This window comes from Salminus brasiliensis, chromosome 18 (assembly GCF_030463535.1).
Source record: "Salminus brasiliensis chromosome 18, fSalBra1.hap2, whole genome shotgun sequence".
NCBI lineage: Eukaryota > Metazoa > Chordata > Actinopteri > Characiformes > Bryconidae > Salminus > Salminus brasiliensis.
This window is the reverse complement of record NC_132895.1, coordinates 13,748,575-13,760,897: the sequence shown is the minus strand read 5'-3', so window position 1 is coordinate 13,760,897 and position 12,323 is coordinate 13,748,575. Positions and strand designations below refer to the sequence as shown.

General features: G+C 39.6%; 1 protein-coding gene across 4 annotated transcripts; it reads right to left on the bottom strand.

Moving 5' to 3' along the window:
* Positions 1 to 234: 234 nt before the first annotated feature.
* Positions 235 to 9,119, bottom strand: LOC140539363 (uncharacterized). Of its 4 annotated transcripts, none has more exons than XM_072662060.1 (11): positions 9,021 to 9,119; positions 8,289 to 8,392; positions 8,088 to 8,203; positions 7,600 to 7,919; positions 5,156 to 5,758; positions 3,609 to 3,771; positions 3,296 to 3,434; positions 2,390 to 2,524; positions 2,194 to 2,314; positions 1,229 to 1,307; positions 235 to 1,105 (listed from the first exon to the last, which is right to left on the bottom strand). In XM_072662060.1, coding segments are annotated over exons 1-11 (1,941 nt in total). In that variant the 5' UTR covers positions 9,023 to 9,119; the 3' UTR covers positions 235 to 946. The 4 variants fall into 4 exon arrangements, with proteins under 4 accessions (XP_072518161.1, XP_072518162.1, XP_072518163.1 ...); XM_072662061.1 differs by having other exon boundaries at positions 3,302 to 3,434; XM_072662062.1 differs by lacking the exon at positions 2,194 to 2,314 and having other exon boundaries at positions 1,031 to 1,105.
* Positions 9,120 to 12,323: the final 3,204 nt, after the last annotated feature.

Genomic DNA, 12,323 nt, shown 5'->3' with positions numbered 1-12,323 from the left:
AAAAGTGTATTTAGACATTAAAAAGCATAGTTGGTTCCAAATATCTGAGACCTCAGTGAATCTGGATTATATAAAAAAAGATAGAAAAATAAGTCAGGACTACATAAATATATATAGAAATATATAAAATATTAGCACAAACAAAACAGATAAGTAAAGTAAGGAAGCAACATTCAAGAATTCAAATCTATTTTTATATAACTTATGTAAGTCAAATTTGTGATATTAGCCAGGTTAATGTCTTGGTACAAAAAGATCATTTTCACATATTTCATATCATATTTTAACTGTTAGATGTGCTCATCAGAGGCATTTTGTACAATCCATGCCAGCTAGCATGTATGTCAATAAATTAAAAAGGTGATAAATACTAATACTAATAAAACAATTCATGTTTAAAATGAATTAAAATAAAATTTTACTCTATTGTTATGTTGATATAGTTTGTAATAAGAAAGGTCTGACAAAAAGAAGCATTTTCACTAGTGGTTTCAGACCTTTGGACCCCATTGTGTTTGCCTTTACCTTTTTATACCATTAGGTTTGAATATTATCTGTGGTTTTAAAAATACTTATATAAAATATAATATAAAAGTTATGATTAGGCATTTTCTAGCTACCAAAATGACAGCACTGAATATTTATTAATAATAGAAACATGTATTAAGCTTTATTTATTGCATATTTATATACGATGTTATTTATACCGGAAACACATTGTATGTTTGAAGGTCATTATTATGGCTTTAATGCACTTACCAATAGAGTTGACTGACCTATTAAGGTGGTTGATTTTTGTTTTGTTGAATGTCATCTCTACATTGTGTTTTTACTTTATTTAACCTTATGTTCAAGTAATTTGGATTTTGATGCTGCAAATACCACCATACAAGAATATCCCCCTAAACGAATGGAAAATACAATTCTTTATCTCACATATTTGCTTCTATTTTCTTTCGTCCTCCTCTCCACATGCACTAATGTTGAACACTTGGCAGATTTTGTGAAGGTGTGCATTAGCAGACAAGGACTCTTCTTTCAGGTGCTGGTTGCTCATGCGAAGCTTCAGCACCTCTGCCAGCAAAGCCACCTTGTCCTTCTTCTCCTGAGACAGAGGAGGAACATGTGTGAATAATGTGCGCAGCTGTCCTCGTGGAAAGGACACAGCACACCTGCGCTCAGAGGTCATGTGTTGTTTGGCATTCATTAGCTCCTGAATGAGCCTCACCTTCAGAAGATCTCTGCTCAGCCTTCTCAGCACCACCTCCAGGTGAGAGAGTTGGTCAGGAAGGCCAGTGAAAACATTGCTGAAAGGAAAACATGTATGAAAGGATATTTTACAAGCCTATTTACAACCCTGTTATTCTGCTTCTGATTTTCCTGTTGTGGTGTGCTTGTGAAAGAAAATGATGAGCTCTGCTCTGATTGGCTGGTTTACGTCTCACCGACATGTCAGTCACACAGCATAACAGCTTTGTTTTTTGCACTGTAACAATAACATTCTCATTGTTTTTTGTAATTCCAGACATGCCGGAGAGGGTTGCTGTCCTTGCAGTTAACTAGCTGCAGAGATTGTAGCTGGTGGTCTACTGTTAGCTTGTAGCCTAGCACCCATCATCACTCAACACTTTTGAACTCCCCTTCTGATATGTGGGTAATGTGAGTGAGGTAGTCCAGTGTGTTTTTAAGAAGAGCGAATGTTGAAAAGAAGAGTCTTTCAGCTCTTTGGTTGGGGTTAGCTTTTAGCCTAGCATGTATACTATCTTTTAGCTTCTTTGCTCGCTGAGTTTGAGTTACTGCTGCATGGAAACTGGCACATAGCAGAGCATAAGGTTGTCTTAGAAAACCGTCTGAAAGTATCATCCCGAAGTGGCCATTGCATGTTACCACATGACAGCTTTACTTAACAAAGCTTTTGCTAGTGGGCTGGTGTATGTTAATATTGGTTGCCATCAATAAACTGGGCCAAGACTGTTGCATTTGCTACTCAATGTTTTGGTTTTGGAATTGGAATTTTGGTCATGTTGGATTTTCTTTTCAATAAAAAGACAGCCATGTTTGAGGATCACGGTATTTCACTTCCATGTACTAAACTCTCATTATTCAACGATGCCATCAGGTCAACTTATTTCGCCATTTGTATGACATTAATTCTTACTTAATGATCATTATCATTCAAAGAGATGTACCCACTCTGTTTCTCCACTGACAGAGGGACTAACATGACCACTGTAAACTGGACTGTGTGGTGCCGGACTTGTGCCCGAGAGCATGTTGTGAGCCCCAGCAGACAGGCAGCTAGTCCTCTTCTGCACTACAAAGATAAACATTCAGAATTAATAGACGTCATTGGAGTGGGAAAAGTTAGAAAAATGTCTAGTAAACTTACTCTCGTAGGCCTCAGCAGTACTGACTAAGCTGTCCCAATCAAGATCATGGGCTGTATTTGGCAGAGGCAGGAGGCCATGGTCAAACTCAAGGTCCCTGTCCCATACCGGAGACTCTGTGGACAATGGCTGACAAACTAGGGGAAACAAAACATTTAGCAATCAAATTCTTTTTGTGCGGTCTTGAATTCTTCACCTAAAGTTACTTAATTTTTTTATTTTATCAAACCGTAAAGGAATAGTCCAGCATTTGTAACCTGATCTTTACATTTAGTATCTGTAGCATATAGTCAGTGACCACAGACAGTGATTCTGATTTTACACATTTCACATTTCCATATTCAGCAAAAAAAAAACAGAAAGCCAGCAAAGCAGGAAGCAAATGAGCAGGTGCTTATAGGTGATAGGTAGTAGTTGGCGCCTACTGAGTGCTGACTGGCATCAGTGTTTTTTGCCAGCCTGGCCTTTTAAGGACAGTGATCATTAAACAGCTGTGATGTTTATATTTCTGACCAAAACATAAATGAGAGGTAATCAGGTAAGTTGTTTTGGTGGACACCAGAGCTAGCCTTTTTATTAGTTCAACTGATAAAAGTATTTTTTAATGCCTTTTAAACACTTAACATCTGCAATGTAGTTTTTATATGTGCCCTCAAAAGACATTGAAAACATTTGCTTTATCCAAATTTTAAATGTCCCAAGAGCATTGTCTTATTTATCTTAGTCATGTCTTCTAAGCATTATTTACTACAGGGCAAAATGTCAGAAATATTGTCCATGGTTATGCACCATGTGCTGCAGATGCAGCAGATAGAGATTAGATTAAAAACACTGAACTATGCCTTTAAGGGAGCCCGTCTGACCACAAAACTAAAAAAAAGCATTTTAATAGATCACTGCTCAGCAACCTTTACCGGTGGGACTAGACTGCAGAGAGAGGTGGCTGGGCCTGGAGAGAGGACGTCTACTGAGGACAGGGCTTGATGAAGCTGAGTCCAGTATCAGCTCACTGAAACTGCTGTTGGTTCGTGTTTGCAGAAAAGGGGGCTAGTGGAAAAGAGATAAAGTTTGCAGTGTGACGTTAGTAACAGGAGCAAAACTAAAGGGACGCCATGCTGCAACATGACAAATCCCCCTTTCGGGGCATCTTTGTCCTTGGTTGCCACAGTTGGATTGGCCCCTCATTGTTTCTCTTTAGCTATGTGAAAATGAATCACTCACAGAGTCACGCTGAGATTTATCCATTATGTCATCCATCACAATGAGTTTTTTCAGGTCCTCCACTATTGTGCTCTTGCGAACGGCCCGCGGGGAGCATGCTGTCCGAAGTGTGGCCGTCATACGAGGCTGACCAAACACATTTTTTGAGCTCTTGTCCACCTGACTGCAGGGATTGACACATAAAGCTGTTAACACAGAAACACCTCTCATTCAAATAGGTGAATTGATGAATTATAAAGTAACACATGCTCAAAAAAAAGGATTTTAATGTTTTAGTGTTTTCTATACGCTGACACGCTTGATTCATCTCAGGAAAGGCTTCATGAACTCATGAAATACATGACCAAAATATTACCACAAACCTTAGCTTATTAACATGATCATATATTACAGCTACACTTTTGACTCTAAAATGTATGGTTGTCGCCACAATACCAGCCAAAAGCTTCAAATAAATTTCAACAATGTGATTATTTCAATAATCAAATGTGGAGTTCAAATCTCAAGGCAGATGTTGATGGAAAACATAGATGGATAATTAACTTCCTGTAATTAAATAAAACCACAAAAACTACATTTAGACAGTAAGATCACAATTATACCAGGTCACTTAGAGCCTGTTTACACTTGGAATTAACATAAGTTTTTGGTGATCAAATCACGTTCGGATTTTACTTGTCCACATGCAACTCATTGTGATCAGATTGCTATCAGATCACTCAAACCACATTCAGAGACAGATCTTGTCCACATTTAAAACAAGGATAAACAAAGTGTGTTTTCTGTGATCGGATACGTCTGTCAAATAAAAAAAAGCTTGTGTTTGTTCCCTTGCAGTTAAAATAGTCTGTCACTTTTTCTGATAGAGCTGTTAGGGAGATGCGAGAATCATCCACTGTTCCTCTAAACTGTTTACAGTGTCCCGGAGCAGGACAGTTATGATTAGAAACCATTGTAAAACAGAAATGATGTACGTGCCAGTGGGTTTTTTAATGCGGGAAAGTAAAAACAGTGATCATCTGGTCACACTGGAGACGCATTTTAATGACGGATGTAAACAGAATCTGGTCAGAGTGTATCCAGATACTGTTTGAATGCAAACTGCATGTTAATGGCAGGTGTAAAGAGGCCCTCCATGTGACATCTATCTAATGCATGTAGTCAAATGTGTCTCTAGTTCGTCACACTCGTTTCATGGCAATTTTTACTGGTGTTTTGGTTGTACTGGGAGGGGTTTTGGTTGTTGAATGTGTCTTAGAGGGACAGATGTGTTTACACTGCTATAAGATGTGGTTTAAATGTGTCTCAGACCTCATCCTGAAGAGGTTTCAGGTTGGTATTGAGTCTTGGGTGTGTTTACACTTGCATTTTTATGTGGTTTGGCCTTATCCAGATATAATCCTGATACTCAAGATGGACAAAGTGACCAGGTGTAAACAGGGTCTTAGACCATAATATTTAAATCCACATTGTGAATGTTATTGTAATGATAATGTGGAAGTCTGCAAGTTTTGTAAATTTAGAACATGCACATTTTCAGCACATACCTCATATTGCTGGTGAAATTGCTTCCAACATCACTGGGACTATTTCTCCTGTCAAACGCAGTCTTCCTCAGGTCCTTTAGGTTACTGTTGGGCTGAGCCGTGTTGCCGGGCGAATGACTGGACTGGAGATAGCCATCACTTTCCTTAGTGTTATGGACGCATTTGCCATTGAACACGCTTAACCTGCAGTAACTTGACGACTGTAAACTCAGGTGCATTTTAGACTGGTCCATTGAAGATGGGCTTTGTGGAAACATATAGCTGTTGTTGATCTCGTAGGAGCCCTGAGCACATTTTGGCACCCTGAAGGAACTTCGGTTTCGTGTGGGCTGAAATCGGTTGGACTGCGGTTGACTATGATGATTCCAGATAGATTCTTCTGTCCTGGAAACTTCGGTCCTGGGTAGGTTCCCTGCAGTCTGGTGCTGGCTGGGGATGTACTGGTTCTGGATGTCCTGTTTCTTGATATGTTGGAGTTGGCTGTAGTACTGCTGCTGACCCAGGTGGTTTGAATCTGGAGAGTTTTGAGAAATGGTCGCTCGCATCAACTGAGGCTTTTCCACCACTGAAGTCTTGACTCCTTGTGGTTTGCAGCACAGACCACTACCAAAATAAATACACAAAGACCACAGACATAAACAAAGTGCTGACATGTACAAACACATAAGTACGGAGCAGAAGCATATGGTGTAGAGTCGCAAACATCCTAAGCAGACTAAAAAGCCCATGATCTGCATTAAGCCATTCAGATGTCTATTCAGATAGAGCCATCAGTTGCTGGCCGCCTAATATCCTTGCTCCCTGCACTCCAGTGATCTTATCTCTAGTAACTGAAAGAAGAACGGTCCTCCACCACTCACTGACAAAGGCCCTCGTTTGAATCTTGGGTGTGGGAGTAAAAGGGGGTGGTAAAGACAGAAGTGTCCCACTTTCCTATAATTCTCCCACCCCTCCCCGTGGGACATAGGCACTAGAAAGGACTATTCTCTGTTTATGCTGGCAGCAAAGCAGGAGGCCTTTGTGGCACGTACTGTAACAGTGAAACAGTAAAAGTACTTTATCAAAACAGTGGTAGACCTCTAGCGAGATTAACAGAAATACTCCAGCATTTTGCAACCTAATCTCTATCAGAACCTCTATTTATTCAGATGCTGCAAAATGATGAATATAAGATTTAACTAAGAGACATTGTTTTTTGGCCGTGTTTGTTGTAATTATGTGCCAAATAACTAGAAATCTAAATACTGCTTTATCTAGAAGTAGAAATGTAGAAATATGCTTAAAATAATCCTTTAATATTCTTATAAATCTCTCAAACGAGAAATGTTCAATTTAAGGTGCCCGTCTCATGGATCACAACATTTTACTCACTTTTTGGCAAATTATGTTTTCACCTATATATATATATATATATATGATCAATAAGCTGCAAAAAATAACTAGTTTTGAACTAATTTTTTTTGTAATGTCACAAAGATTAATGCTTTTGAGGATACACCAACAGCCATAACAATAGTACCTCCTGCCTTATATTGAGCAGGTCCCCCTTGTGCCGCCACAACAGGTCTAAGGGCATGGACTCCACTCAGGGCATGGACTCCACAGGACCTCTGAAGGCGTCCTGTAGTATCTAGCAGGAGATCGCATCAATGACCCTCAGGTGCCCATCACCCTGTTCGCCGGTTTACTGATTATCCTTTTTTTGACCACTTTTGGTAGGTCCTGACCACTGCATACCAGAAAAACACTGCCTGATGTTTTGGAGACGCTCTGACCCAGTCGTCTAGCCAGCACAATTTGGCCCTTTTCAAAGTGGCTCAGATATCCGACCCCTCTACAGATGCCACTGTACATGAAGATAATCAGTGTTTTTTACTTCACTGTCAGTAGTGCTAATGTTATGGCAGATTTGTGTGTGTATGTATATATAGCTGTATGCAATCACTGCAAATTGTGTTTTATTTACTTTACTCATTTTTGGTAATATTGAATTCTGCAAATAATTAGAAATTGAAATTAAAAAATTGGTATAAAATGTTTTCCCGTAGAGGATTTGTATTCTTTACTTAATAACACTTTTACACATGAATGTACGCATATTCAATCTACAGCAGTTTAGCCCGGCACATTCACATTGAAGCTCTACAGAGTATTTTAAGAGTGCTTTAGTTTTTAATGAGTCGCAATATAGGACAGCCATCAGAACAGAGCTCATTTGCATATCCATCTAAAAAGCACGGTAATCAATAATAGTTCATTCTAAGGGATAAAGAGAGGTTGGGAAATGCTACAATTATGGCAATGTTTGACAGATTAAACCACACAAACATCATAAATTGACCCCCATCCGTAACGGTAAAAAATAAAATCCAAGAAAAAAAAGGCTCTTTCAGATCTTCTCTCATAAAAAAACAACAAACAAACCTCTTTGTCTTACATCTCACCTTTTATTGAGAACAGCAGTCTTGGAGTGGGGCAGAGGCAAAGTGTAAGAATTGATCTCCTTCATGCTTTTATTCGGGGTAGTCTTTGTTGTAGACACAGCAGGCTCCCAGTGTTTAGATCGGGGGATCTTGGGACTGTAGAAGCCAGGCTGTGCCAAAGGGTGTGGTCTAGAGGACGGAGGGATACACCCATAACTCTCTTTGTCTCTAGGGCACTGATCCTGCAACCCTTTGCCCCTGAAGCGGAGGTCATGGCCGTAAGGAGAGAATGCACTCGGCTCTGATGCAGTGCGAAAATAGCCAGGGCGCAGAAAATGTGCCTGAAAGACAGAGGATGTGTAGGCAAGGTAACACTGGGACTGGCATCTTTAAGCATTCACAAAATCTTATTCAGTTTATGTAAAAAAAAAAAAATTAAATGGAAGAAAGGAATGGAGAATATGTCTCAGGGATGATGCAGTGAACTTAAAAAAAAAATGCAAACTCACTCTTGGCAGGCTGTTATAGAACTCCCCCTCCAGCTGATCTTGCTGACCCTCTGTTTTCGCCGCACTCCTACACTGAAGCACTGTACGAGGGGCTGTCACCATGTGCCAGTCTCCGTCTGAAATGAAAAGGTTTGCAAAGTACTGTAGCTGTATGCTGTTTTATGCAATGAAAGGAAAGCGTAAATAGTGTCTGCAATGTACCTGAAGTGTTTAGCTCTGTGAACTCCATTTCCCTATTTGACCAGCCTTCTACATTGTTGACCATCTCACGTTCCAAAGGTAGACACTGCGTATGACCATACATCCTGAGAAGATTAAACATAATGGAAAGGATAGCTGTGGGGTGATATGCAGCTTTCACCTAATAGGGGTTCACCTCACAGCAACACATGGCTCAGCAGCCTACTCGATTGGCCTACATGATCCTACCATGATCCCATAACTTTAGGAACTGTTGAAGACATTATAATTCAGATACAAAAAACATACATTATAAATAGATCTATTCATAAAAAGATAGACAGACAGATTGGACTTAATTGATTTCTAAAGGACTTTGCACATACATTTGGGTCACAATCTCTAAAACTGTTGTCTTATCCATTAGATACTGGGCAATTATATTATTAGCCTGTACTCTGCCCTAAGCACATACATATTAACTGCCATTATTACACCAATAAAAGTGTCTGATTTCCATTCAAAGGTGACAAAACTGTTCGTATAATTTGGCTTGCTGGCCCCTTGATTAGGATTAGAAGTTAGAATTATGAAGAAGAAGTAATGCTAGCCTCTGAAGTTCTAGTTTCTTCCTGACTGAAATCCAATAATCTCTCAGATTAGATCCTTAGATCATTTGATTAAACCAACACTGCAATTCACCCATAAACATCATGCAAATAAACAATCCAGAGAGAAGATGAACTCACTTACATGTAGTAAAGCGCCTTCTCTGAGATGTCTTCCTAATGACTTTCAGCTTAGGGATCTGGGGGGTCCTCAGAGGAGAAAAGTCTGGAGAAAAGAGGTGGCACAGAGTGCTCCAATTCAACTGAGCCAGGCAAACAAGGCACACAAGCAGAAGAGCTGTGTGGGCTCACTCGTAACTGCTTGAAACAGAGGATTGGATTGTTTTGTTCAGCTCTGTTTAGCTGTTGTCAGTAGTGGGCTTGTCTGCACCAGGCCATGATTGTGCTGTGAAATTCTATACTATGTATACGTGGTGGAACATCTGTGTTATTAATGCCTGAGAACGCAGGCAATGCAGATTAAATGCTTCGCATCTCACATCAGATACGTTTTCAGGAAAAGTTTGAAAAGTAAAATGGTTTTATTTATCTTCAGGCCTTGTGGCGCTCTGAAAAGATGTGAAAGGCTGCAATGGCCTTGCACTGTTTTTGTTTTGCTGTTTGATCTTGACAGACGTTCAGCAGTACTGTCATACAGTATTTTAGGAAATCTATTTTTGGAATTAATCTAAACAGATTCAGAACGCTGAATCATAATAAAAATCCTTTACGACCTCAACAGTGCGGCCGCTTTCTGACAGGAATGAGTTTGGATTTAGATCACAGTAAACAGAACGTCTTTGTTTCAGGGAATATTATGAAATCATGTCAGGTTTACAGTTTACAGTTGCTCCTGAAGGGAATGGCCCCAGCTGTACCAGCAAGGAAAGAATTATTGTGTTATTTTACAGGTGAGGTGAAGCACTGCCTTAAATCTTTAGAATAAACAAAAGATGTTGTGCTAACTTAAGGCAACATCTGCTAAACACTGTAATGTGGAAAGTTGGGAACAATTTGTGATCACACAAATGTTGAGAAAAGCAGCATAAGTGTAATTGCATTATTCAGATGCATTAATCAATTAAATATCTTCCCTTTTCACTTATTAAAAAAATGGGAAATCTGTATATTTTATCAAATATATTTATTTTAGCAGCACATGTGTGTTAGATGCCTGGAAAAACAGAAATATTGCTCTCAGAGTCTTCTTTATGTATAATGCCCAATTACTCAACCCCATCCACATCTGTTCAGCCAAATAAGCTAGAAAGTCAAAAACCGCTAAGCTCCCAGCATCATCAGCTAAAAAACATGCTGTGCTGCCAAAAAATAAATAATATATTAAAAAAAATATATATATATATAATAAATAAAATAAAATAAATAAATAAAATAGGGATTAACATAGGCAGTGATTTTCCTAGAGAGAATTATAACACATTAAGGCAATAAGGTTGAATTAGCAGCGTTCCTCCTGGACAGGTATGTAATCACAATCTGTACTGACTTCATGTAACGAATGAAGCAGATAAATCTTTCACTTCAGCCCTTTTTTTTAGACATTTATAATACCCAGATTTCCCAGGCATGAAGAAAATGCAGTCTGGGAAACTGAACCAGTGTGAGTAATGCAGGATTTTGTAAAGGGCTTAACCTTTTCTGTGTGTCGTGTTCTTTTGTGTCCTCCTTTCTTGCCAAATGACTGTGGATTGATTGATGATAGACAGAGCAACCTTTCCTATATTTGAGTATAATCTGAGATGTTATAATCGAGGAGACCAGTCATTGGTTGAACTATGAATGGGATAATCATAATAGCCAATAGCACAAAAGGATATTGGTATAATAACAGAAGGCATACACTTCTGCAGCAAGGTCAAACAACGTCTGAATAGCAGCAGAGGGCTCAGCTGAGCTTGATCCGGACAATAGATCCTTCATCTTAAAGGACATCTTAAAGTCTAGCCACTCCTCACTGCATCTCTACAGACTGGGTTTAGAGCAGTGGTATAGGTGGCCTACCTGATTAGTTTTATTTACGGTCAGCCTGTGATGTCCTACTACTACTGCATTCAGACACAGGTCATGTTCTGACCTGCAGGAGGTTGCATAATGGATAGTGGTTGCAAGAAAATTTGCTCTTGGAGATCTGTGTGGGTTGTGCGGCTGCTGAGTAAGAACTGCAACCTGCAATGTCAGTCACCTTCAGCCAGAACGTTGTTCCAACTGCATGACCTCTGTTGGCTTTTTAAATGAGACAAAATGTAAAGTGATTGGAGTGTGGAATGGGGAAAGCCAGACTACTGGCTGTAACTAATGAAGGCATTAGATACTTCCTTTCTCCGGTAAGAGGTGAGCTGCTTTCACTCTTAATGTGTATGTCTTAATGTGTAAAGCCGTCTGGTGTTAAAATGGCTGTTGTAGTGGAAAATCTCAACTCCTTCATCCCTTGTGAGGTTGAATACAAGCCTTAACAAGCACAGCTTGCTTGCCAGTAGATCTGAAGTTTGCCAGGATGGACGTTGCTATGCCACAGATCATCTACTCAGCATCTACTGTTCTAGTCGAGCAATGTGGAGATACACTTGTACTACTGCTACTTGCCAAAGGATACTCTGCTTCACACCTCGGTAATAGAGTTTACAGACGAGCTCCATGCCTGCTTTGTGTATTTAAACATTAAGAGCAGGCAAACAATAGATCCTTCAGTTTAAAGGACAAAGTCTAGCCACTCCTCACTGCATCTCTACAGACTGGGCGCAGCAGTACCTGTACAAACACTCTATGGACAGCATTAGGACGCCTGCTCATTTATTGTTGCTTTCAAAACCTAGGATAAAAAGTTTATCCTGCTTTTGATGGGGTAACTGTCTTTCGACTAGATATTGGAGCCTTGCTGGATTTGATTGAGTTCAGAGATCAAAAGCTTCAGTGAGATCAGGATGTTGGGTGATCACCAGTTCACCACCCCACCTTATTCCCAACTTATCCTAAAGTACTAGATAGAGCACCATCATTCCAGAACACAGTTCCACTGCTTCACAGCTGTGGAATAAACATGGCAGCTTCATGCGTGTCACACCAAGTGTGTTCTTTGCCAAGTGACAAGGGGATATCCCTGCTTGTACTGAAAACTCCATCAGGGTCATCTGTAGCTTACACTACCTTCCTGTTCGACTGCTAACATACGGTCTGGAGTATGTCACAGATAATGACATCCTGGAGAGCCATGTACTATTCTTTCCAAAGAAGCCAAGGAATTATTATGACTTTCCAAAACTACTTCATAGGAATCAAAAGACCACTCTACACACCACTTTCTACATCGGCCATCAACAACACCAAACAATTCATAGTGGAAAGGAAAAAGAAAAAAATAATAATAATAAACATCCCAAGGAAGAAGACAAGTCCATCATCATGCCTTTTTCAAAAAATATTAATGGTA

Excerpts from the sequence above, each read along its gene's own strand:
- LOC140539363 (XM_072662060.1), bottom strand. Across the intron at positions 8,204-8,288 it reads CACAGAGCTAAACACTTCAG|ACGGAGACTGGCACATGGTG; the intron begins GTACATTGCAGA and ends TTTTCATTTCAG. Across the intron at positions 5,759-7,599 it reads ACTGCTGTTCTCAATAAAAG|TGGTCTGTGCTGCAAACCAC; the intron begins GTGAGATGTAAG and ends TTATTTTGGTAG.